The 27,059-nt window shown below is 47.9% G+C and overlaps 1 protein-coding gene across 1 annotated transcript in view; it reads left to right on the forward strand.

The window, feature by feature from the left end:
* Window positions 1–22,057, forward strand: part of LOC119179035 (juvenile hormone acid O-methyltransferase) — a 73,998-nt gene extending 51,941 nt beyond the window's left edge. The window contains exons 2-6 of the mRNA XM_075868315.1: window positions 7,851–7,978; window positions 14,825–14,943; window positions 15,896–16,208; window positions 18,035–18,194; window positions 21,797–22,057. Of these exons, the coding sequence (XP_075724430.1) occupies window positions 7,874–7,978; window positions 14,825–14,943; window positions 15,896–16,208; window positions 18,035–18,194; window positions 21,797–21,969 (870 nt within the window). The 5' untranslated portion in view covers window positions 7,851–7,873 and the 3' untranslated portion in view covers window positions 21,970–22,057. The remainder of the gene's footprint in view (window positions 1–7,850; window positions 7,979–14,824; window positions 14,944–15,895; window positions 16,209–18,034; window positions 18,195–21,796) is intronic.
* The last annotated feature ends 5,002 nt before the right edge of the window (window positions 22,058–27,059 follow it).

Consider the following 27,059-nt stretch of genomic DNA (forward strand, 5'->3'; position numbering starts at 1 on the left):
TAGAGGGCCCACAATGTCTAGATGAACATGGTCGAAACGACGGCCGGGTGGAAGGAAAGGTTGGGGCGGCGTCTTAGTATGACGGGAGACCTTTGTCATCTGGCAGGGCAGGCACATGCGCGTCCAAGCGCGCACATCACCGTTGATTTTGGGCCAGACATAGCGCTGGGTGAAAAGACGTTGAGTAGCCCGAATGCCAGGGTGACAGATGTCGTGTAAGGAGTGGAAAACGGTGCGTCGTAATGAAGCGGGAACGAAAGGGCGGGAAAGGTCAGCTGAGACATCGCACCACAAGTGCTCAGATGATAATGGATGAGGCACCAGGCGTAATCGGAGGGAACGGGGGTTCTCCCGAAAAGCGGCAAGCTCTCTATCATCCTGCTGTGCCAAGGAGAATGAGGCCGAGTCGATGGTTGGTGGTGGAGAGTCAACCGCGGCTATACGAGAAAGGGCATCTGCGGCGGTGTTGTCAGCTCCTCTCACGTGGCGGATGTCAGTCGTGAACTCCGATATATAAGCCAGATGGCGGAGTTCACGGGGCACGTACTTGGATGAGTTAGTGCGGAAAACATACGCCAGTGGCTTATGGTCAGTCAGCACGTAAAACGAGCATCCTTCCAAGAAATGCCGAAAGTGCTGTATTGCAGCGTAGACGGCTAGTAGTTCCCGGCCAAAGACGCTGTAGTGGGTCTCAGCAGGAAGTAGTTTCCGAGAGTAAAACGACAAGGGTCTCCACTCGGAGTTAATGCACTGCTGTGAGACGGCTCCGACGGCCACGCTGGATGCGTCCACCATCAAACGAGTAGGGGCGTTGCTTCGTGGATGAATGAGAAGCACGGCGTTAGCGACAGCTTGCTTAGCAGCAGCCAAGGCGGCCTGGGCCTCTGACGACCAAGGAATTGCGGAGGACGGGCCGGTGGTCGACCGAAGGAGGTCGGTGAGCGGTCGTAGCAGTTCGGCACAGTGTGGTATGAAGCGCCTGGAAAAATTCACAAACCCCAGGAATCGGCGTAATTGGCGCAGTGTTGTAGGCTGAGGATAATCCTGAATTGCTTTAACGTGAGACCGGAGAGGGCGTATTCCTTTGGATGATATGTGATGGCCCAAGAACTCGAGCTCAGATGCGCCGAAAGTACACTTAGAGGCGTTCACAACGATGCCGTACTGCTGAAGACGTTGGAACAGAGCGCGTAGATGGTGCTCATGATCTTCAGGTGTGCGGCTGGCGATGAGGACATCGTCAAGGTACGCAAACACTGTAGGAAGACCCCGTGTGACCTCATAAATGAACCGCTGGAAAGTTTGAGCCGAATTGCAGAGTCCAAAAGGCATCCGCACGTATTCAAACAACCCAAAAGGCGTCGTGATGGTGGTCTTAGGTATGTCGGCGGGCTCGACAGGAATCTGGTGGTACGCCTTAACAAGGTCCACTTTGCTGAAAATTGTGCAGCCGTCGAGGCGCGATGTAAAATCCTGGATGTGAGGTAGAGGATAGCTGTCGTGGGCAGTCTTGGCGTTCAACGCTCGATAGTCCCCACGAGGACGCCAGTCACCAGGATCACGCTTTGGCGCCAAATGCAGTTGGGAAGCCCAAGCGCTTGACGACGGGCGGATAATGCCGAGCTGCAGCATGTGGTCAAACTCCCGTTTAGCAATAGCTAGGCGGTCTCCGAACAGGCGGCGTGGTCGAGCGGCTGCCGGTGGACCCCGGGTGACGATGTGGTGTGTCACCGTATGTTTACGCGGCTGAGTGAGGTTGCACGGTTTAGTTAACTCCAGGAAACTCGCCAAGATTTTTTCGAACGGTGAGGCAGGTATCAGCATGCGGATGGCCCTTGGAGCGATGTCGGACAGGACTCCCGAGATGGAGAGACGAGTCTTACCATCTATGAGGCGGCACCGCCCTACGCTGACGTCCAAATCAAATTATGAGAGGAAGTCCGAGCCGATGATCGGTTGAACCACGTCTGCGATGACGAAAACCCACCGGAAAATGCAGCGAAGGTCGATGTCGAGGGTGAGAGATCGGAGCCCATACGTTGCTATAGACGAGGCGTTGGCAGCACGAAGCACTTGCCCCTGTGACCTTGCACGATCAGCGTTAGTCGGGGGCACAATGCTAATTTCCGCGCCCGTATCTATAAGGAACCTGGCGCCCGATAGCTGGTCCGTGACCATCAAAAGGCGGCTGGGACGAGAAGGGAGATCACACGCCGCCGTCAGTGATCCCGGCAGGCGTTTCCCTGCCACGAACATGGGGGTGTACACTTCGTGGCTCGGTGTCGGAAACGCCGGTGGTACCAGCAGAGGGGTGGGGGGCTGGGACTCCGAGCATCTCGTGTGCGTGGAAGAGCTCGACGACCGGAGCGAGGTGAACGAGTCTCCTGTTGGGGGCTCCGGAGTGCGGCAATGGAGGCGGCGAGTTCGTCGATGCGGGCCTCAAGGCGCGAAATCGCTGTGTCTGCTGGTGGTAAGACAGCGTTGACAGATGGGGAGGTCGCTTCATGTACCTGATCGGCGAGCTCCGCCAGGCGGTCGAGATTGACGTCGCCGGCCGCCGCGAGGACGAGGCGGATTGGCTGAGAAAGGGGTTGGAGGAAGAGCTCGCGAAGCAACGCTGAGTGAGCAGAGACGTCGTGTTTTCCAAGAAGCTGTCGCATTCGGCGCAGTAGTTGGGAGGGACGCCTGTCGCCAAGGTGGCCCCCTCTGCAAGGAGCTGCTGTAGGCGGACGCGTTCCGAAGGCATGAATTGTTCCAGCACCTTGGTTTTAAGGTGCTGATATGGCGTCGTGTCCGAGGGGTTGGAGAGGACGTCGGAGAGCTCGCTGGCAATGTCAGGAGGAAGGACGGAGGCTACGTGGTAGTAGCGTGTCGTTTCCGAGGCGATGCGGTACAGGGAGAATTGCGCCTCGACCTCATGAAACCAAACTTGCGGGTCCTGTGGCCAGAAAGATGGGAGACGCAGTTGCACGGCCGAGACGTCCTGCGGACGTGAGGCTTGTTCGGTTGAGAGTCCATTCGAGTCGGTCATTGTCTTCGTCCGGGTCACCACTTGTAGGCTTATGCCACAGGAGCGAAAAAGAGACACGTCTGAATGATAACCGATGCCAGCCCGGAACGTAAGCCGTAGCTTCACGTGCCACGGCCTAGCGCCTTCTTTATTTTCTTCTGTCGCCATCGCGCGCTCTCTGGTTTGCGTGCCGCCTGAACGAGGGCGCTACAGGGTAAATGAAACCTCCTAAAATACATGCTTGACGACCGCCAAACAAAAGACAACCAGACCCATGCCATTAACCGTGTTCTACACTTGCACAAAAAGACTCGAGGAACGGTATCATTCTTTCTTGAAGAAATCGCCAAACGACACCTTCCTCTAAAAACTGCATAATGCACCGACTACTCACAAATAGAATGCGAAACAATACCCGAACTCCACGACCATTTCACGGAGTGTGAATTTCGGGAAGCATTACACAACGTGAACAGTCTATCAGCCCCTGGTCCTGACAAGGTAACCAATCGCCTGTTGCGGAATTTAGACGACCAAGCCAACGCATTACTCACAAAAGTCAATAACCATACACATGTGGAAAACTGGCCAGGTATCTGAACAATGGCACACAGCCACGATAATCCTTCTCTCAAAGCGAGGTAAACCACTAAACTTCGACAATCTACGCTTTCTTTCCCTAACCTCATGTATAGAAAAAGCAGCTGAACATGCCATCCTATATAGCGTATCGTGTTGCATAGAGGATCACGAACTCTTTCCATTCAACATGATGGGGTTCCGTTCACACTTATCAACGCAAGACGTCATGCTATTACTAAAGAAACAGATCTTCGACTCAAAAACGAGAGATGTCCATCGCGTCTTCGCCCTAGACCTCACTAAAACATTCGACAACGTCTCCCACCGCTTTATACTAGAATCCACAGCCAGCCTTGGTCTCGGTAAAAGATTCCAGCCATAAATTCGTGTTTTTCTACAAGACCGAAAAGCCACGATTCGAATATCGCATTTTACATCCGACACTAATACCTCAGGTTCCAACGAGACACCACAAGGGGCAGTCATTTCTCCACTTCTCTTTAAAGTAGTAATGAAACGACTGTCTGATGAACTCCGTGGCACCCCTAGCACAAACCATGCTATATACGCAGATCCCATCAACATCTGGTGCCCGGGAGGCTCCTTGACAGAGTTAGAGCAGGCCCTTCAAACCGCTCTCAATTACACAGAAGCCTACCTCAAAAACACTGCACTGCGACTGTCACCCACGAAATCAGAGTTGCTATACCGGCCATCTCGCCAAGGCGTTTGTAATTTAACGCCCTTACATGAACTACTGATAGCGCTACACGCCAAAGAGAGCAACGAATATTCCGCGTGGACTCCATACGCATTCTCGGCCTCCTAATAGAGGCCACTGGCTGCCATGCACGAACAATAACACACTTCACGGCAGAAACAGAAAACGTGCTCCGACTGATTGAGCAAGTCTCGGGTCGCAGACGAGGCCTTGGAGAGCCGAATCTTCTGCGCATACACCACGCTTTGCTGATGAGCCACATCAATTACTTCGCCTCTGCCCACAAGTGGATGAATGTGGAAAAGATAAAACTAAACACGCTGATGCGCAAAAGCATTAGACAAGTCCTTGGTTTACCTCAAAACACGAGTACTTCCCTTCTCGACCAACTAGACAAGCACAACAACATAGATGAAGTGATCGAGGCCCAGACCACGGTTCAAATGATCCGAATCTCCTCCTCCAAGGCAGGCCGCCAACTTCTAAGCGAGGCTGGCATGTCCCCACATCCCTACCTTGAACGTGCAGTAACCCTCCCCAGAGCTGTCCGCGCTACCTACATGGTAAACCCATGTCGCAAAATGTTCACCCGCTACACAACAAAGGCAGACGCCTGACCCGCGCTTGCGTGATCCTCATCCGTACCTCTGCGAATCGCAACTCTACCGTCTTCGTCGATGCGGCGCAATACAACTCCTCCAGCTTCACACTAGCGGTAGTAATGGCGATGGAGCCCTACGCTCAGCCACCTCGGTTAGGCTAGCAACGAGCGCCACAGCCAAGCAGGTTGCTATAGCGATATCGATGGTGCACGCCTCACATACCCATGTATTTACAGACTCTCGTACCACCATTCGGGCTTAGGAAAGCGGCAACATCGCTCAGCAAGCAGTCCACATTCTAGAAGCACGCAAATGCATTGGCTCGCACTAGCTCTCTTGGTTTCCTGGCCACATGGGTAGAGAAGTCCACGCGAGCAACCCAACCTCAACGAAAAGGCTCATGATCGAGCGCGAGAAGTGCCCCGTGCGACGATGAATCAGCCACCGAAGAGCTGGGCCCATACCTGCAGGTTAATGATCCTCTACTCACAATTTACGAAATTACCCCCTACCACCAAAAGGATAGAAATCATTACCCTGTACTGCATGCAAAGCTCGAACGCACGCAAGAGGTAGCTTTTCGCATGCTACAAACGAGATCGTATCCATCACGGGGCCGACTGAGTCGTTACAACTCAGACATAGATTCACAATGGCCAGACTGCTCAGATGTGTACTGTTCCATCGAACACATGCTCTGCCATTGTCCCGCGTCGCCTCGAGGACCTCTCACCAGTGAGTCCGACTGGGAGGAGTCACTCGAGACCCAATAGCAGAAACCAACAAAAGGCAGTCCAAAGGACCCAAGAACGGGGGTAACGCCACCACGTTACCGCCACGACTCGGGCGTCGCCTACAGTAGCTGCTGCTAGAATGTCCCTCGTTGACACCCTGGTGGCTTAAACTCCTCAGGATCGTTCAATAAAGTTTTTGATGGACCGACCGACCGACCGACCGACCGACCAACCGACCGACCGACCGACCGACCGACCGACCCGACCCGACCCGACCCGACCAACCGACCCGACCCGACCGACTGACCGACCCGACCCGACCGACCGACCAATGAGGAATTCAGGGTCTTTGGAGTGATGCAAATTTTCACCTATCGTGGCACGCTAAATGCATGAAAGTACAAACCATCAAATATAACAACACATGACAAATACTTTCCTTTCTTCCTCTTCCTTCCTTCACCAATAACCCTTGCGTGACATTCCGCACTCCTCTTAGCGTTCGCCAGCAAAACATTGAGACAAAGCAATCTTTATTAATTGATGAGCATATAGTTGATAAAGAGGTCACCAGAAAAATGTTTATCAGGAATGTTCTCGACAAAGCATTTTGGCAATACCGCAAGGCACGAACTGTTCTATATGGCTTCAGCGCGGGCACTAGTTTAGAGCTGACATCTATGTGGAGGCAACTGCTACGGTCAGCCAAGGCCACAGAGGAATCGTGAACGCAGGTGGCCGCCATGATACGACAAGACGTTTGCAATACGGCTGGCAGCTACGTTGCTGGCTCCAATTTTCGCAGTCAGGCAACGGTAACAAAGCAAAAGAAAGGGAATATGCTCGCTTTGAATTTTCTTGTGCTATACTTTCTATTAGCCCACATTCACGCCGCAATGCTCATGTGTACTGCAATTAGAAAGAAAAAAAGACCTGGTACACATTTTTTCTCTACTTACCTTTTTTACCTTCTTTACAGAAGCATAAGATACAAATTATGTTCCACAACCTGAACAATGTGTATTGGCGTTATGAAATTTCCCACTTACGGTACGTTTATCACAAGACCCTGTAGCTGTTAAATTGAAATTTTGATGTGACGTTCCTACATTATCCTCATATGTTGGTCGCCGTGCTGTTCTTTCATCCCTCCTACACCTTAGCGAGCAGTCATAAACTGAGCCTGAGCAGTATATCACGGCATTAGAACGTGCAAAGATAAAGCATAACGTCATCCTTCAAGTTATTCTTATTCTGCATTCGTTGGTGCAGATTATGCTCTCACAAATTCAATGTCCTGATGTACCTCTATTTTTGCTCTTTGATAGCGCGGAGCCCAGACAGGGCGTTTGGAACGACAATGATTCGTCGCCAGGCACTTGAATGCACTGGCATTGTTGATATTCGTTAGTACAATACCGGGGAAGCTTCATCTCAAAACACACATTGGTTTCAGTTTGTCTATTACTAAAGCTCAAAGTGTGTTGAAATATTGCTTGTACAACCCATAAAAATCCGAGCATTTGTTTTGAGATGTATTGAAACACCCTGATTGGATGAAAGGTGCAGTCTATTCCACAGAGCAAAAAGAAAAGAAGGGAGCGTGAAATGAAAATTTTGAATCAGAGCCATGAAAAACGAAACAGGAGCATGCTGGGAAGTTAACCGAGTGTGTGGAAAAGGTTGATATTTGTACTGAGTCACAAGAACTTACTACAACAGTTCACTCTGTCGAACATATTTACCCTACAAGATGCTCACTAGTGTCTGCTGTATGTAACCAACGCCGTCATTGTCGAAAAGTAGCCTGATTGAAGACAGTACTCAGGTAGTCATCCAAGGTCTTGAGAAAGAGGGTCATGAAAAAGAGACCATGAAAAATGAAGCCTCGTGCTGAGAGACAAAGCTTGGCACTAAGTATGATTGTCTCTATAAGACCTCCTCAAAAACGGCATCGTTTGTAAGTCCATTAGGCCGTCAATTTCGTAGTAATCTAGATTACTGAGTAACTGTGATACGAGGTAATCAATATTACAATTGCTGTGAGTTTAAGCTTATAGTATTACCAAATAAATATGCAGTAGGTCAATGCTACCCGGCCTGACAATACATTTTTCTTATAACTTAAACATTCTAGGCCGTACGCCTGCATAAGCAGGGCTATACGTGCACATGGTAAATATAGAGCTTGTTATTTTCAGGGAAGGCGCTAGCCGTCAACATCATGGTCGAAAATATGGAAGCTGTACCATTCCGGAGTGTGCTGGCTCCTGCGATGTATGCAGAAAGGAATCACTCTACCCACGGCATTTCAAGTGATATATTCCAGGTGCGCATACGTTTTTAAATATTTTCCCGTGTACGATACGCCGACGTAGCAAACAAAAAACAGCCCCGCCACAGTGGTCTAGTGGCTAAGATACTCGGCTGCTGATCCGCAGGTCGCAGGATCGAATTACGGCTGCGGCGGCTGCCTTTTCGATGGAGCCGGAAACGCTCTAGGCCCGTGTGACCAGATTCGGGTGCGCGTCAAAAAACCCCAGGTGGTCGAAATTTCTGGGGCCCTTCACTACGGCGTCTAAGACGAAATGCTTCTATTCTGGAACACATCTTGCTGTCTGTGCTGTATTTTCCGCGTTCCACAGTGCAACAGCGGGGTCTCCCGCCCAACTACATCACAGCGATGGATGTACAGTTCCTGGAGATCCTGCCCGGTACCAGTTCATTCAAAGCTGTCTTCCGAGGACGGGTTCTCGGAAGACGGCTTTGAACCTGCGCACTAACGCCACGCCAAACGAAGAATCATGAACGCATCATCAGCATCAAGTACAGCCACCGTGAGAACTGCGCCTCAGCGATGGCCTCACTCTATTCTCTTTGTGCCGCAGACCATTACTGCCAATCTACGCGTCCTCAACAGGCAAGCGCTGTCCTTGTATCTTAAAGATATTGTGCCTAACAAAAATGGAAATCAGAATATACACGAGGACGAATATTTTGGCAATCGACGTGATGAATCCGAGTGCACTGAACACCCTACACCATGTGTCGGAGCTGGGAAACATCGAAGTCCAATCTATCATACCATCGTATAGTGACACCGTAACAGGAGTTATCTATGATATAGACACTGAAATTGCCAATGAAGATTTTCCTGTACTGATAAAACTAGTGAGTCAAAGCAGCGTCATTGTGCATGCTGCTCGCCTAGGCCACTCTCGTTGTGTGCGAATAACATTCAAAGGTGACTGTCTTTCCTCTTACGTGAAGGTTGGCCATTTTCGTCACCAAGTTTGCCCCTTTATTTCGAAGCCCATACAGTGCTTTAAGCGCCAAAAGATTGGCAACGTGAAGAACGATGGCAGAAATTCCGCAGTGTGGCCTAGATGCGCTGAACAACACTCAGAAGACAACTGTAGTGCAACCACGTAGAAATGACCCAACTGCCACGGTGCTCACAGTGCTTCCTCCAAAGACTTTCCTCAGATTAAGAAGGAAATTTATATTCCCAGGCAAGTTGTAAGAGGCCACTCGGCTCACAGAGAAGCTGCGCAAAAAGTAAGGCGACGGCGCCGTCATCGTGGGAGGTCCTCATGAAGGACAGTGCCAAATCTAACGAGAAAGTCAGAAACTCAAGTGAAATTGAGAGGCGTGGCTCCTAGCACGGCAAACATCTACGCCGAAAAAGAAGAAAGTGAGAGATCTCTCTGACCAAAGGAATGGCCACCCCTTCAGCCTACACGATCTGTTGAGCCTCAACAGAAGCCGCCTACACGACCTGTTGAGCCTCAGCAGGAGCCGCCTCAAGAACAAGCACAAGATGTTGCAACCAGGAAACCAGATCATCGCGTGAAAGTGGTGCTGCGATAATTAGTGGAAACCATACGCGTGCTAAGCAACATGAATACACCGTCAGCCAAAAGGGTCCTTCAAGTACTGGACGCGCGGAGTCCAGTGATAGCAGCCCTAAAGTAGAACATGGCTAACCCACAACGGTCTTTTAGGGATAAGGTTCGTAAAGCAGCAATACTGCAGTGAAATGCCAGGGGTCTAAGATCACGCATTGCTGATTTTAGTCGATTTGTGTACGTCAATATGTTTCCCCTAATCGTCATCTGTGAGCCGAACTTGACGACTGCAATAATATTCTCGCGATACGAACCTTTTCTGTCATCTACTGCTACTGAAAGCAGCAAGGTGCTCGTGTTCATTTACCGAGACCTCACATCCTGCAACCTGTACCACCTCATGACAGAAATCAATACGTATGCTTAAGAGTGAAAAAGAAAAGGCCAACCACAGGTATGCGCCAACCACATCCTTGTGGTCGGCGCATACCTATCATCGTCAAGTCGGTTCGACCAAAAAGAATACGAGACGTCATAACGTCAACGCCTGACCCGTGCGTTATCATCGGGGATTTTAACACTCATCATACATTATGGGGAAGTCAGAAAACGAACATTAAGGGCAGAAACTTGGTGTCTTTTGCCTCCGACAACGAACTTTGGTTACTCAACGATGGCAGTCCTACATTTTTACGTGGCTCCACATACAGCAGCTGTCTTGACTTGGCTTTTGTTATCGCGAAGCCTAGACAAGCATACTGAATGGTTTACGGATATAGATACGCATGGGAGTGATCACATTTGAACATACGTCAAGATCAGAGAATTGTGGCCTCCTAAAGTTCGCGACAAGGTTAAAAGAGTGGACTGGAAAACATCTCAGTTTGGTATGGAAGATCAATGCCAAGAACACACATCCGATTTATGAGAGGACATTAAGAGCACTGTACAAGAGACTGTGTGTACGATCCTATGCTCTGTCAAAGTCATGGAAATCGACATAGAGCTGGAGCGGCTTCGATCCTTACGACGACGAGCTGAAAGAAGGTACCGGTGCACGAAGGACATAGAAGATTTGCGGACTGCTAGACGTATGCAGAAGAAGATCCAACGTTGGTTGGACAAGCTAAAATTCCAATGCTGGATGACTTCCTGCGAGTCAATCGACCCTCCTAAGCCTTTATCACAATCATGGAGGATGGTATGAGGTTTACGGTTATCCCCCATTCAGAACTCACCATTCAAGGCCTTAGCCTTTTACCAAAATCGACCAGAGGTGGACGTTGCTGAAGAGTTCTGCGCCGGATTATCAGGGCAAACTACAGCACTTAGCAGCGTACTACTATTGAGCAGTTGTCCGCCACCACGTGATTCCTGTATTGACTTCCCATTGACCATTCAGGAGCTCAAGGCAGCCCTCGCTTCATGCAAACGTACCTCCGCACCAGGACCTGACGGAATCTCCTACAGAGCCCTGTGTCATCTGGGTGAGCACGCGAGAATAGCCCTACTTCATCTATATAATGATTGTTGGCTAGAGGTCACTGTCCCCTTAAGTTGGAAAACTAGTCGTCTAGTACCACTGCTAAAACCTGGCAAATCACCACTGGAACTCTCCTCATATGGCCCGATCGCATTGGCTAGTTGCGTGGGTAAAGTAATGGAGAGAATGATTCCCGGCCGTCTCGAGTGGTACTTGGAGTATCATGAGATCTAGCCAAATGTCGTGGCTGGCTTTCGACGTGGTCGATCATCGATCGATAGCGTCATCGACCTAATCACGTACGTTGAACACGAGAAACGCCATAAGCGTCTTTGTGCCTCTCTGTTCCTTGACGTCAAAGGAGCCTATGATAACGTTACACATGAAGCCGTCCTTACCACACTAGAAGAGATTGGAGTGGGTGGCCGAATGCTTAAGTGGATACGCAGTTATCTCCAAATGCGATCCTTTTTTGTGAGTACGGAGGCCGGGAACACGTCTGCACATTTCAGTTGTCGTGGTGTCACTCAGGGTGGTGTACTGAGCCCCGTGCTATTCAATATAACACTAATCGCTCTCCATACGCACCTACCAAACAACATTTATCTATCAACATACGCTGATGACATCTGCATCTGGACATCTGCGGTAACTCGCCTGCAGTTACGAGCGAGAATACAGAGAGCTGCTACTGCAACTGCTTTGTATCTCCGCAATCGAGGCCTGAAAATTTCCTCCGGAAAGTGCGCTCTTCTGGCATTTACGCGCTAATCCATGTCAAATTACAAAGTGTCAAATAACGGTCAAAATATACCATATCGTCGATCTCACAAATTTCTGGGTGTCATAGTCGACAGAGACATGTCATAGAGCCCTCATGTGACGCATGGTTATTCCAACACACGCAACAACCATCAAATTCAGGAGAGCTTATGCTAACATCAACGGCAGCAGAGCTTGCAGCGCTTCGCGCTTCGTTGCGTTTCATTAACGACGAAAGCACGCAATGGTGGACGATCTTCTACGACTGCAAGGCGGCACTTCTGTGACTTCTGTCAAACCTACGCCGAGGTCCGCACAGGCAGTTGGTATTTGAGACAGCAAAAATGCTACACCATGTAACGGAGGATAGGTACCAGGTTATATTTCAGTGGTTGCCAAGCCACTGTGGAATTATCGGTAATGAACGGGCTGATCAGGCTGCCCGTTCAGCCTATACAGAAGAAAACGATCAGTCAACATTTCTTTCTAGGACGGGCACTGCTAGGATGCTCCGCATGCTTGCTAGCCAACACTTCATGTCACTGTGGAATGAGCGCCTTTTTACGCATGCGAGATTACGATCCCTTGATCATACGTTAAGCTTGCAATTTCCAACAAAACTTCGACGAGGTGAAGCTACTGCTCTCTGCATACTATGATTGGGAGTCGTGTTTAACCGTGCGTAGACGTTCCTCATAGGGATGGCCGACACCGCCACCTGTGTGAGCTGCGCAGATGAAGAGACAATTGGACATGTCCTGTGTGACTGCCCTGAATATTACCTAGAAAGACAATAACTTTCTGACACACTAAATAAGTTAGATGACCAGCCGCTGTCAGAAGAAAGTATACTGCGCCATCGTCATGACTCATAATCACAGAAGAAGGCCGTGCAAGCGCTACTGGTCTTCTTGCGAACTTCTGACCTGTCGAAACGCCTCTGAGTGGACTGATTTTGTGTGTGTACGTGTGGCCATGTTTTCCTAATTATTTTTTAACTCTCTGACTTTTAACCACCTATTCCCTAACCCCAGTGTAAGGTAGCATACCGGATACAAGCACCTTGTTAGCCTCCCTGCCTTTCTTTTCTTTTTCTCGCTTCTTTCTTGGGACGTTAAACTCCCTATATCAATCAATCAACAAAGAAAGAAGTCTGTGTGCCCCTCTATCTTTAATTAAAGACATGAATTGTTCTCTTCTTCCAATATTTTGGCGCTCAACCAACGCGTTTTTTTATACCAGAGTTCCCGACATGCTAAATAATTTATTGACTGTATGCCGAGGTCTCGGTGGAAAAGTATCTTCTACTCTGCCATTAAACAAATTTACACGACGGGCATTAAAATGTGCTATATTTATCTTTCGGCCATAAACGTCAACAGAACATTTTTTTTAGTATTTTCATAAAGCTCGTGAGGCGGGTTATACTTCCTGACTGCCATCGACATCCCGTTCTTCTGTTGCGGGCTGAGTCTTGCCACTTTTAAACAGGCCTTTTAAACAGGCCTTTTTAAGCAGCCACTTTTAAACAGGCCCTCCTCCAGTAAAAAAATGATTGATGTCGTTATCTCATAATTGTATACCAGCTGACAATAAGGATTTATGTCGTGATTGCTTATTATTTTCAGGAAGGTTGTTTTATGATCGTAGCACGATCCATCCTACGTAAAGCTGTTCGTTACTCAGGAGAACTACAGTCGGCTGATTGGATAGGGTAATAAATATGACCTCAGGCACCCCAGCCAAGTGCCAGTGATGACCCGCCAGCATTCTTATTTGCAACAAAACTTTGAAAACATAAAAATGAGCTATTTGATAAGCCGTTATCTCTGTACATTATTTTTTTACTCGAAGCCAGATGGTTCCTGGACTAGGGAACCCTCCCACCTTAGGGTGACAACAGGCCTCACTCGGAACACTGTTTTCTATATAAACGTTTATTTATCTCTCTTTATTATACTGAGGGCCACACAGTGGAATCGTATTCTGGGAACGATTGATATTCATGATTGATAAGTGAGGTTTAACGTTCCAATACCACCATAAGATTATGAGAGACGCCGTAGTAGAGGACACCGGTAATTTCAAGCACCAGCAGTTCTTTGAGGTGCACCCAAATCTGAGCGACTCGCCTACTGCATTTTCGCTTTCATCGAAAATGCAACCACCGAAGCCGCCATTCCATCCCGCGAGCTGCGGGTCAGCAGACGAGTACCTTAGCCACTAGACTACCGCGGTGGGGCTATTGCGGGGAACGGCAAAAGACGCAGCAGAATATTTTGCTGCAACATATCTCTGTTACTTAATTGAAATTATTATTAATTGTCATTCGGTAGCTTGCGAAATATCAGGCTGAACTTTCTTCGGAATCATTGCGGGAAACGCAGTGGTCGAAATGATGACGTTGCTCTGAAGTGCTATAGAAGGTTTATTAGACGACATTTAAAAACAAAAGTTCAATGCAAACTACAAGAGCTGTGAAGGTTACCGCCACTATAAGTTATAAAAACCAATTCTTCTATTTTTCCTTGGTTGATATCACCAGCACGCTAATAGAGTTTAGGCAGTCGTGCACGAGACCTCTAAGAAGTAGAAATTCCTCTAGAAGTCATGCACAATGCAGTTGTGCAGCTGTGCGCGGCTGCGTTAAAGAGCGTAAAAATATGTTTATGAACTCGCAGCTATAATAGCGTGTGCGATGGTGGCTGCAGAAGCAACACGGCACTCCGTTCATGCGATGGACTAGTACCACAAAGCAAAGCTATCCGTGATAGAGGCGATGGCAGTAATCAATGAAAGAAGAGTTGGAATGCGAACATTTACTGCAAATTGTGCCGTATTTATCTTTCGGCAATAAACGTCAGTAGAACATTTCTTTTGTCGCGCTGTCACAGGTATAACTTTATATTAGTTCGTGGATTTTTTTCTTTTAAAATCGACGTCAGGTTCCTCACTGCCCTTTTTGAAGGTGTCAATCTGTATCTTGATTTTACGAGGGCCTTCCAAAAGACCCATCGGTGCACTACCGATGGTAACTGGTCATTATAGTCTTTCTCATAAATATGATGCAATTTTTCCGCAGCTCTACAAGATGGCATTCAGAGCGTCTGGTGATGAAAGTCACCAATTTCTGGACATTGGATGTGGCCCTGGAGACTTTACACTAAATTGTATATTGCCGACATGCGAGCCTTGCAAGAGGTACATTTAACAAACTCAGTTAATTAGGTGGCCACAAGTCACATTGAAGAGCTGTGCAAAGGGGCAACCCTTCTGCACATTAACCAATTTACTGCTAAAGATAACTTTCTATAAATATTTAGTTTTAGTCACCAATCACGCAGTAATCAAAGCAACCAACCTAATTAAAATACCAATTTTATGAAAATTCATTTAGTTTAGTATTGGGACTGCATGTTGGTTACATAAGAAGAAAGCTCAAGTATATTTAAACTCGCAATTGAATTTGAAATGTGCCAGAACTTATAGGACTAAAGCGGAAGTTTGTCTTGCAGGGGTGCACTGTATTTTTTTCGGTTTTAAGCATCTCACTACGTTGAAGTACCTTGCAATTTGCTTTTAGCAATAAACTAGTGCACTCGCTTTCACAGAAGCCTGCGAGATATGTTTCATTATGGTAACGTAGTTGCGTAAGCTTCAGCTTAGCGTCACCACTTGTTGATTTTTATTTGTGCGTGTTTTCTAGATGCCTGAGCGCCTTAGAGTCGCAGTTGCGACAGGGTGGATAAAAGTTTGCTAAATGGTCATTATGTTTTTTTTTGCTGTCTATTTAAGAGAATGTAAAAAACTGGCGGGATTCACATGAGAAAACATTTTTTGTGAACGTTTGAAAGTACTAGTGACAGTTAAACAGTATTTGTATTAAAACTATATGTACAGCGGATAATATTAAAAGGGCGAAGACAGCTCTACACAACATATTGTGTTCGTTAAGCGATGCGAGTGACGCAAATGAGGAAGTATAATGAGAAGCTAAACGACCTCTTGTACATCACATTTATTTCACACTTTTAGGCTATATGACTGTAAAAATCTGCGTCTTACCTGGCCTTAAAGTTAATTACAATATTATGATTGGTATGGCATTTCGCGCATTCACAATGAGCCTCCATAGAGATTTTCGATTCCACAGGATCGTCGCGGTCGATTCCTCGTTCAGCATGATCGAGTATGCCAAACAACATTACGCGCACGAGAAGATCGTATACGATACTTTTGACATAGATAGCGACGTGTCGCCTTTTAAGAAGAAGTACGGTGCCTTCCAACGTGTCTACTCTTTCAAGACTCTTCATTGGTCACGAGACCTGCACCACTGTCTGGGCAATATCGCCCAGCTGCTGACACCTGGTGGCGAGTGTCTGCTGTACTTTCATGCACGGACATTTTTGTTTGAGTCCTTCAAAGAATTGAGTCACCTGGAGCCATGGACGAAATACGCTGAGGTAAGAACGGCCTTTTTCAATTGAATCGCTTCGTATAATAATAAGTATCGTTGGTGAGATTTATGTTCCAGCGCAGCAAAGGCCACCAGCCGGTGACTAACTTCTACTGTAATCTATTCTTGCCCCTTTTTATGTTCAGTATGTAAAAAAAAACAGGCGGAAAACAACACAGCTTTTCACAGCGAAAGTAACTAAAATCATTCGGCATTGCTCTCACTAGCGGCGTCGATTGGTTGTGATATCAGTTACGTCATTCTCCGCGTCGTACCCAAGAAAGCGGGCCATTGGCTGCATTGTGAGTGACGTCGTTTATGCAGTCGCAGCTATGGTGCCAAGCACGTCCGCAAGGGTTAAACAGGGGAATCATGAGAGAGCTCACGTTCGCCCGGCCGGTGCTGCAATCCGGGCACAAAAACCAGCTCGGGAGGCCGAGTGCTGACAGCAAATGGGTACCGATAATCCGGCAGCCTCCCAAGTTGCGCTACAAAGCAAAGAGGAATGCATGAGCTGGTGGCGGGCTGGTCCCGCAAACCACGCCACCGAGTTAATTCACGATGTCAAACCATTACAACAACTGCGTGCCGGACAAGCGGTGTTGCGGGCTGTTGCGAAACGACGGCCAATCCCGCCGATGGCACCCCTGTTGCGAAGCGCACCTCGAATCTCTCACCGCTGCAACCACTGTTTCGAAAGACGGCGACGCCAACACGGTCCCAAAGGCGTCACTGCTTCGAACTCCGCAGGGAAGGTCACCAGCCGTTTGGTAGCGTAGGTTTCTCAGCTCCCGACTGCTTCTGCGCAGAACTGATAAACGAGCGGACGAGACGACGGTGAGTTAAACAAGATTTATGTACAGCATATATACAGAGGCGTTACAAAATCGGAACTGGGGCCGACAGAGACTCGAAGAGCCAAGCTCTCCTCTCTAACACATAGGTATGCTCTCAAACGGGGCCGCTCTGACACACATGTCAGCTTTCACCTAGGACCACCGATCGCGACGCGCCGCAGGGCTTCTTTTATTTGCACCGGGTCCAACCAAAATGTCCAATCAGAAGCGCCGCTGGTCGTCAGGGCAGACTCCTCCAATGGGGTCGCCGCGCAATGCGTCAGACCCCCAGACATGAAGACGCCAGTTGTTTACTCGACGGGTCGCTTGCCGAGGCTGACTCACTGCACGTGCACGCCAGAGAGGCGCCGACAGAAAGACGCCGTGGCGTGCTGACGCCGTTGAGTTGTTGATCGCGTCAGGCAGGCTGCGGGCTGGCCTTGACACAGATTGCCTTTTTGAGAGGCACGGCCGTTCGCTGTGGACTCGCAGGCATAACAGGGCACAGCAGCGTCAACATTATAATTGTGGGTACGCGTACACCGGGGAAACGCCCGATTTCGCCGCGAGTTTTTCAAGTGGCACTTTGACTTCGGCTGCGATGTGTGTGACTGCCTGTGGTTAGAGAACAACCTGGCACCGATCGAAAGGATACTGCCTCTGCAACAGCTAAATAATGCCATGGAGATAATGACGTGGTGGTTCCCAGCTGCTTCCGATGTTGGCATGTTTTGAATCTGCAGGACGTGCAAGGAATCGCTGATGCGGCACGTAAGACAAACACTCTTGTAAACCTGAGTCAAACGTGTGTCGTACCTCATTAAGAAGCATGAACATGTTGCCAACAATTGTGAAAGGCTTCAATGCAGCGTTAGGTTCAACCCACTGCTAAACATCGGAGCTGCGAGCTCCAGCTTTCGCTGGTTAAGCATTTGTAGGGACCGTTTTAACGGTGATTTCTTCACCTGCACAGTACTAGAAATTCTATACTTTGCAGGTTCTTTTGCGAGCCGTGCCAAAAAGCCACAACATGGTGAATCGAAGAAGCCAGGAAGACTACCTCTATTCAGCTCTCTCTTCAGCAGGTCTGGTACCTTCCACCGCCGAAGTATTGGTCAGCCCACACAGCATACAAAGTGAAAATCCTGCGACTGATGGTGAGCTTGTTCATATTGCGGTCCATACAACAACAAATTTGTACAGAAATACATAGCCTAGGCAGATATTTACTCCCTGATTTAGCCAACTAAAGCTAAAACTCGTGATCTAGACCCGTACACCGGAAACAGGTGCACGCGACGGTGCGGGTCTGCAAATAACCTTATTCTTTACAGAAGCATGCAAATCTTTTGCCAATATGGCATTCACCAAATAATACTACACAGTGCAACCAAAGCTATCAAGCTTCCTCGGAACTCTTACACAAGGTCTCGTGGTGTTTTGTAAGCCTCGTGTGGTGTCACTATGCATGGCCAGACCTCCCAGAAGTTTCTTGAAATTCAGCTTCTCTTATGTAACATTTTAATCGGTAATTTATGTATAACCCCATCAGACGGACTTTCACAAGTGTAATGGTTGCTCACAGTTTTTTTCTCAGAACTATGCAGCGAAGCGACTTATCGAGCCTTATTATTCTCGATAAGTAAATATATGTGATAATGACCAAAATTCATTTAAAAAGTTAGCGTAGCTTGCTGAAAGTGGCGCGAGGCTGGGTCACAAAAAATCTGGTAGATGATGGTGCACTAAGCAACTCACATGTTCCGGGAGAAGAGCAGAGGGGCAAGAGAACGAAGGTGAAGACGATACCGACCAGTGTACTTGCTAGCACACAATGATAATGTTAGGTTTTGTACGCCACAAGCTAGACAGCAGTTGCTGTAGACGGCTCTAATTTCTCTTTTTTTTTCAACTATTGAATATTTTGAGTATCCTTGTCTAATGTTTTATCCTCCTTTCTACGTTTTCATTTTTTGCTCACTTTATTTTCTTTGGTTTTCTCCTCTCTATCTTTCTGCGCCATTTTTTTCTATCATTATCTTTTCTGCCTCGCTTTATCTGTTCGCTTTTCCCAGCCCTCTCATCTATCCTCCTTTACCCCACTCCACCTCTTTCTCTCTTACTTTCTATTTATTTTCTTTCTAAGGGCTCATTCTCACTGTCATCGAGTTATTACCTACCTCACCAGACAAGTCGGCGCACGTCCTCTAATGCGAAGCAGAAGAGGACAGAGAAAGTCGATGCAGGAGAACATGAAAATGGCACGTAGCAGTAAATCAAGATGATCAGTTTCTATACAGCCAGCCTTAAACGTCTTGCTCTAATAATAAAGTTCCTCTACACCATGTTTAAGGCCCTTCTGAATTGTTGTGCCTGATTGGTCACATGGCCGATAATGGCCTGTTGGATTTTGCTCTACACTCTCAGAAAAAAAATTATTATTCGGGGAGTGGTTCTGCTATAACACAATAACAATCATCTCACTTGCTCGAACTTTATTTCTCGAAAACCTGGTGCTGGCCACTTTCCTGTCGGGAATGGTATGTCACACTGATAACGCGCATGCACGCTGCTCGCGACCGCGAAATATCGGAACCGTGGTGACTGCGCGAAGAAAGTACGCTAAGTAGACGACTTCCCAAGTGCGCTTCTGCAATAGCAGTCCTGGATAAATACTGGCTACATCTAGGAAGCCAAATAAAAATGTTTGGCTTCTTGCCCATATCCGGCGCTTTAAGGGTGACCTCCTTAAGAGTGTACATAAAAGCAGCACTGAGTCACCCGATAAACATCTGACAACTTGTGTCCACACAACCGCTCAGTGTACAGCAGTAGTCTAACGATGTTTCCGCCTTTCTGAAAATCACAGCTTCCCCATGAGGCGAAGCAACGAAAGAGATAGCAACAAACTGTAGTGTTGCAAATGAGAACTGCGGAAACCTGCAAGGTGACGTAAGGGTTAAGAAAAGGTAAGAAGGCAACCACCCGTTTTGTAGCATGAATTTATAAGGAACTTCATACGCATTTCTCTGAAAAGAAGGTGTCTCAGATGCCGAAAAACTCGTCCTGGCCAGGGGGACCCTGGACCAAGACAATTTTTTTGGCAGCTGAGAGGCTTTCCTTTCTGAGAAATCCGTACGTCCCCCGGACCAGGACGAATTTTGGGGCAACTGAGAGACCTTTCTTTCTGAGAAATCCCCATGAATTGCCTTGTGCCTTCTTAAAACAAAACAGGTGGTTGACTTGTTTCCCTTTCCTAAATTGTAATGTTATACAGTCAGACGTCTGATATGTTCTCGCGTAACTCTATAAAGCACTATAGTGTAAGATAATACGGCTGATCCAGAGAGAAACTCTCTGTTAGCACCATCTTTCCGCACTGAGAGTGTCCATATATTTGCTATTGCAATAAACAAACTATCGCCATGGATACGCATGTGTCCCACTTCTTTGACACGCACCGGTTGTTTTATCTGGAACAATTGCATGATGATTTGTACCACGATCAGCCAACATAATTTAGTCGCAAGTGTTGGTGCGGATTGAGCCCTTGGCAAGTGTTTCAAAAAAAAAACGTAGGTCCTATGACATCGCTGGAAAGTGATGTTATTTATTAATTCGGCAATTCAGACCACTGCGACTTCATAGCAATAGCAAATGCAAAATATTTGCAACATTCGAGTCCTCCCTGAGAATGTTTACATTATTAAGGAAAAGTAAGAGCGAGAGAGAATCAACACAGCTTCGTAGGAAAAATATAAGAAAGACAGAAGAACCATCGAACAAAGAATGTCACTGGATCAAACAATATAGCTGCTGCTGACTATACTTGGGGCTGTTACAGCGTTTTAAGTTTGATGATTTCTAATCACGTTAAGCTTCGACATTGTTTAAATTTTTTTCTGGTCGATAAACATGCAGTAATAAATCTAGTAGATAACTGAGTAAGTAGTATCGTTTGAAAGCTATAAGAATGGAAGCTTTGAAAATTGGTAAAGTTGGTGTTTAGTTGAGAAAACGTGAGAATTTTTACTGTTTTATAGAATTTCGAAATTCTGAAAGGACGTCATGAACATGGTCACCAGTAGACAATCAGGACTTCTGTCTATGATTCGAAAGATGCATTGAGGCTCGAGTCGTTAACCTATTGCCCTCTATATGATGGGATGAAGTTGAAATAACTGTTGGAAGCCACTATCGATAGTTAACGTTCAAAATAGAGTATTTTACACAATTTTGATCAAAACATTTGCTATTGAATAATGAAGATATTCTAAAAATATCAGTGAATGCCGTATTTATTCCCTATCATTGTGTGCTTTAATATAGTAACCACCCACCTCGCAACGCGTAACCACCACCCGACACCGCACACATATGCAATTGTGCCACAAAAGCATGCTACGTAGACTTCGTCTTTTATTTGGTCGCGTGGAGACGTGACATTGGTGCAACATTGGCACTCCAAGTTCTATTATTCGAAACACCACTTTTCGTTGTAAGATTTGCAGTAACGCGACGTGTCCAGTTCCAGCAATTAAACATGAAGCTTCTTATACCTTGAGTTTTTTCCGCGCCTTTGATTACATGACCACCGTTAGTACACGTTTCACACTGTACATACCATTCACCTGATTGTTTGCCGCGGTGTGCAGACTGTACGAGGAATGTTCAGTCACCCATTTTCACGTACTTAAAGCTAAACGTGAAAAAAGTGTTTCCCCACGTTTGACCACCATTATGCCTGTTTTGCATGCAGGTCTCTACCAGATAGCCAACCCTTTGTTCTCACTTATCAGCGAGGAGGAAAAGCCTGCTTTTCTCGGCACACTGTCGAGACACCTAAATGAGTGGCACGACTTATACTGCAAAAAAAGTGGCGAGAATGTCTTTTCAGCATTCCTCGTTCACGCAGTGAAACCTGAGGCGTGACAACGCCCTTCTTTAACCACCTTTTTCGTGTTTGTGAAAGAATGCTTGACAGTTGTCTTTTCTATAAAGCTTACTGTTAATCTTTGCAGTGGTTGTGCGCCCATTTTCTTATTGGTACATATGACCTGCTTTACAATGCACACACGGCAGCACTACCACTGCTCATTTTGTCTCATATTGAGACAACTTATTTATTTATTTATTTATTAGAATACCCTCAGGGCCCGTAGGGCATTACAGAGGGGGTGGGTACAACATATATAACACACAAGAAAAAAAAGACAAAATAAAGAAACAAGTATCAGATGCGCAAATCAGGAAGGCAACATAAGTCAACTAAAAATGTATAAGAATTCAAGCACATACAAGACAAAGATAGATAATGGAAACTGCGTATAGTTACAAGCGTTGCTGAGAAATTGCAGTATTGAATAACAAAGGGTCTGTTATTGATACAACGGAAGAGGGAAGGTGGTTCCAATCGGCGGCTGTTTTCGGTAAGAAGGCTGCTGAAAAGAATTTGGTGCGGCAAAACGGAATGGCAACCTTATGCTGATGATCAATGCGCGATGAGTGGTATGACGGTTGTGCAATGAGGTCTCGCTTCATTCATGGATTGTGAAAAAATATCTTATGAAAAAAATGCAGTCGCGCCAGTTTCCTCCGGACAGTTAAATTGGGTAGGTCAAGGTTATATTTCATTTCTGATATGCTAGCAGTACGAGAATAATTAGAATAAATGAACCGAACTGAGCGGTTCTGAACAGATTCTAACGCGTTAATTAAATTTTGCTGCACGGGATCCCATATAGCGGACGCGTACTCAAGCTTTGGGCGAATTAGTGATCGGTATAATAGAATTTTGAGGGACAGCGGAGCGCGAGAAAAGTTGCGGCGTAAGTATCCTAGCGTTCGGTTAGCGTTATTACAGATGTAGGTAACATGCGTGTGCCAAGATAGATTGTTGGTAATGTAAACGCCGAGGTACTTATATGAAGAGACATGCTGGAGGGGAACGGCGTTAATTCTGTAGGTACAGGGGGGAGAAATAGATCGCCGGGTTATTGACATGCATTTAGATTTGTTAGAGTTGAGAGTCATAAGCCATTTATTGCACTAGGTTGAGACAGTGTCAAGGTCTGACTGTAGAAATTGGTTATCATATTCATTGTTTATTTCGCGGTAAATTACACAATCATCTGCAAATAACCTTATAGCGGAGTTAATGATGTCTGGGAGATCATTAATATTGCCACATGGTTTGCTTGGGTGAGATCGAAGTGTGAAAGAAGACAAAGACGATCTCTCTGAGCTGCTGCTTGAGTAGTCGACTAAACGAGCCCATTTTTTTTATCAAGTTTGTCGAGAGTAACGTGACAAGACTGGTGGAGGTGCTGGGTACAACGTCTCGCAATCCACCCGATGCCCAAGACCCCGTCCAGCAGCCGGAACACAAGCCCTGCACCCGTGGACACTCCTGTTCATAGAGTAAGCCGCCGCCAACGAGGCCTACCGCCCGAGACACCAACCACTGACGCAGCGACTATGACTTCAACACAAGATCCCATGCAAGCTCCGACACCTTCCACGCCGATCTACTGCACCGTCCAGAACCCGCTCATGCCTAGCCCCTTTCACGGAGCGCAGCATGAAGATGTTGACGACTGGCTGAGTGAGTTCGAACGTGTCGCAGCGATCAATTACTGGGATGATGCCGCGAAGCTCCGGAACGTGTACACGTGCCTAAAAGACGGTGCCAAGACGTGGTTTTTAAACAGGGATGATGTTCTGACATCTTGGCGCGAGTTCCAGCGTCGCCTCCTGGAGACCTACAGGAGTCTCGACCGCCGCGAACGGGCGGAGCGTGCACTTCAATCACGCATCCAGATGCCCAACGAGACCGTTTCGATGTACGTCGAGGACATGACACGGCTTTTTAAGCGAGCGGATCCTGCTATGGCAGAAGAAAAAAAGTTGCGCCACCTCATGCGTGGTGTGAAGGAACAACTTTTTGCTGGTTTGGTGCGTAGTCCCCCCAAAAGTGTTGCTGAGTTCCTTACTGAAGCGGCAACAATGGAGCGAGTACTGCACCAACGGTCTGCCCAGTTTGACCGTCAAGTGAATGCTGCCTCAACTCCCGAGATATTCGCCACCCCTGGGAGCAAGAGCCCCGAATGGATTCGCGAGTTCATTCGATCTGTCGTCCGGGAAGAAATGGAAAAGATGTACGGGACAAGGCAAATCGATGTTGGTTCTATCACCGGTGTCATCCGCGACGAGGTCCAGCAGGTGCTGCACGCCCATCGTTTTCCGCCCACGTCGGTTGATCTGGAAACGGCTCCTGTGTCTACTGACAGTCGCCGTCGTACGTACGCGGAAGCCTTGCGATCTGCCACTCCTCTTTCGGGTCAAGGAGTCCCGATCCAGCCAGTGCCGCACGTCCCGATCCAGACAGTGCCGCACGTCCCGATCCAGACAATGCCATACGTCCCGATCCAGACAATGATGCCGTCAGTCGCGATTCAGTCAGCGCACGCTGATTTGGACATCGATAGTCGCCGTACACCGACGCGCAAGTCTGATCTCTGGCGTACGCCAGACAGACGACCCCTCTGCTATCATTGCGGTGAGGCTGGTCACATTTACCGCGAATGCCCATACCGGCAACTTGGACTGCGCGGATTTTCCGTCAATTCCCCTCGTCCCCGAATCGGTCAAAGGCCAAGGGATATCGAAGAATATCTCGCGCAACAGCGTGCACCCTTTACACGACGGCAATCGCGGTCACCATCTCCGAGGAGACCCGCAGCCACTGGGCCACGTTTTGGGGTGACGGCAAGGGAACGCTCCCCGAGCCCTCGTCGGGAAAACTGAAGGCAGCGGCCTTCGGGGGCAAGATCGCTGGGACTCAAAGTGCGGAAGACCTCCCATCGATGCTTGCACGCAGCGCCGAAGGCATTTCGTCAGAGAATAATCGCAGTGCCGAAGAAACGCCGACATCCGCATCTGAACTTAGTGACCGCGTGTCGCTCGACATACCTGTGCTGGTTGACGGTCTTCAGGTCAGTGCATTGGTAGACACTGGTGCAGACTATTCGATCATCAGCGGGAGGCTAGCGAAAGATCTCAGGAAAGTGATCACGCCGTGGAATGGAACGCGAATTCGAACAGCTGGAGGACACGTTGTAACACCGCTGGGTCGCTGTACCGCAAGAGTGAAAATTCGTGCGTCAACGTTTGTGCTCAGCTGCCTCGTTCTTCCCGACTGTTCGCGTCAGCTGATTATCGGCATGGACTTCCTTCGGGAATACGGTGCCATAATAAATCTCCGTGAGCGCATCGTGACCTTCTCGACTCAAGGCGCAACAGATCGAGACGCCGATAACTGCCGTAGACGTGCGCTGCGTGTTGCTCACGACAGTGTGACGCTGCCACCTCGAGCAACTGTTCCCATCGAAGTCACTTGTGAAGACTTCCAAGACGGCGACGTGGTGGCTGAAAGCAACTTATCACTTCTGCTGCTCCAAGGTGTATGCGCCGCCCGAAGTGTTGTGCGCGTCCGTGACGGACAGTCAACGATACTAGCTACGAACTTCAATTACGAGCACCGGCATCTTTTCCGTGGAACCACCCTAGCTTATGGAGAACCTGTTGCCGACGTCACGGAGTGCTTCGCGTCCGAGGAAACGCATGAGGATAAGGAATTTCTAGACCACATCGACATTAATTCCACGCTGTCAGACGAAAGAAAGGCTGCACTTCACGACCTTTTAAGTGAGTTTAGATCTTGCTTCGCCTCTTCTTCTAAAGTCCGTCAAACGCACCTCACGAAGCATCGAATTATTACCGACGATGACGTCCGCCCCATCCGGCAGCAGCCTTATCGCGTTTCTGCCAAAGAACGCGAGGCTATCCAGACACAAGTAAAAGAGATGCTCGCTGACGGGATTATTCAACCATCCAGCAGCGCTTGGTCCTCGCCAGTCGTTCTAGTAAAGAAAAAAGACGGAACGCTGCGATTCTGTATTGACTACAGGAAGCTTAATAGCGTCACAAAAAAGGACGTCTACCCGCTTCCACGAGTAGACGACTCCCTCGACAGGTTACGACGTGCGAAGTATTTTTCGTCCATCGATCTAAAGAGTGGCTATTGGCAAATTGAAGTGGATGAACGAGACCGAGAAAAAACCGCGTTTGTGACTCCAGACGGACTTTACGAATTCGGAGTTCTTCCCTTCGGCCTCTGTTCTGCACCAGCCACTTTTCAGAGGATGATGGACACAGTTCTCGCTGGTTTGAAGTGGCAAAGCTGCCTTGTCTACCTCGATAATGTGGTCATCTTTTCCGAGAGGTTCGAAGAACATTTGAAGCGTTTGAAAAAGGTTCTGGAAGCCGTTCGGACAGCTGAAATCACGCTGAAGCCTCCAAAATGCCTTTCGGCTATGAAGAGCTGAAATGTTTGGGACATGTCATTAGTGTGGATGGAGTGCGACCTGATCCAGACAAAACTGTTGCCATCGCCGCCTTCCCTGTTCCATCAGATAAAAGAGCAGTACGCCGTTTCCTCGGCTTGTGCGCGTATTATCGCCGATTTATCGCCAACTTCTCTAAGATAGCTGAACCTCTTACGCGACTCACCCGAGATGACGTGCCTTTTACATGGAGCGCAGAACAAGATACAGCGTTCACAGAGTTACGACAGAGAATGCAAACAGCCCCTGTTCTTGCCCATTTTGATGAGGACGCTGCTACAGAAATTCATACAGATGCCAGCAACGTCGGACTTGGCGCTGTCCTTGTACAACGACACGGCGGCGTTGAGCATGTGATAGCTTACGCCAGTCGTACTCTTTCTCGAGCTGAGACCAACTATTCTACGTCAGAAAAAGAATGCCTCGCAGTCGTGTGGGCGACGACCAAATTTCGGCCTTACCTCTATGGTCGTCCCTTCAAAGTGGTGACTGACCACCACTCGCTCTGCTGGCTGGCAAATCTCAGAGATCCATCCGGCCGTCTCGCACGGTGGAGTTTGCGTTTGCAGGAGTTTGACATTACGATTGTGTACAGGTCAGGGCGCAAACACGAAGACG

This window comes from Rhipicephalus microplus, chromosome 7, assembly GCF_043290135.1.
Source record: "Rhipicephalus microplus isolate Deutch F79 chromosome 7, USDA_Rmic, whole genome shotgun sequence".
Lineage (NCBI taxonomy): Eukaryota > Metazoa > Arthropoda > Arachnida > Ixodida > Ixodidae > Rhipicephalus > Rhipicephalus microplus.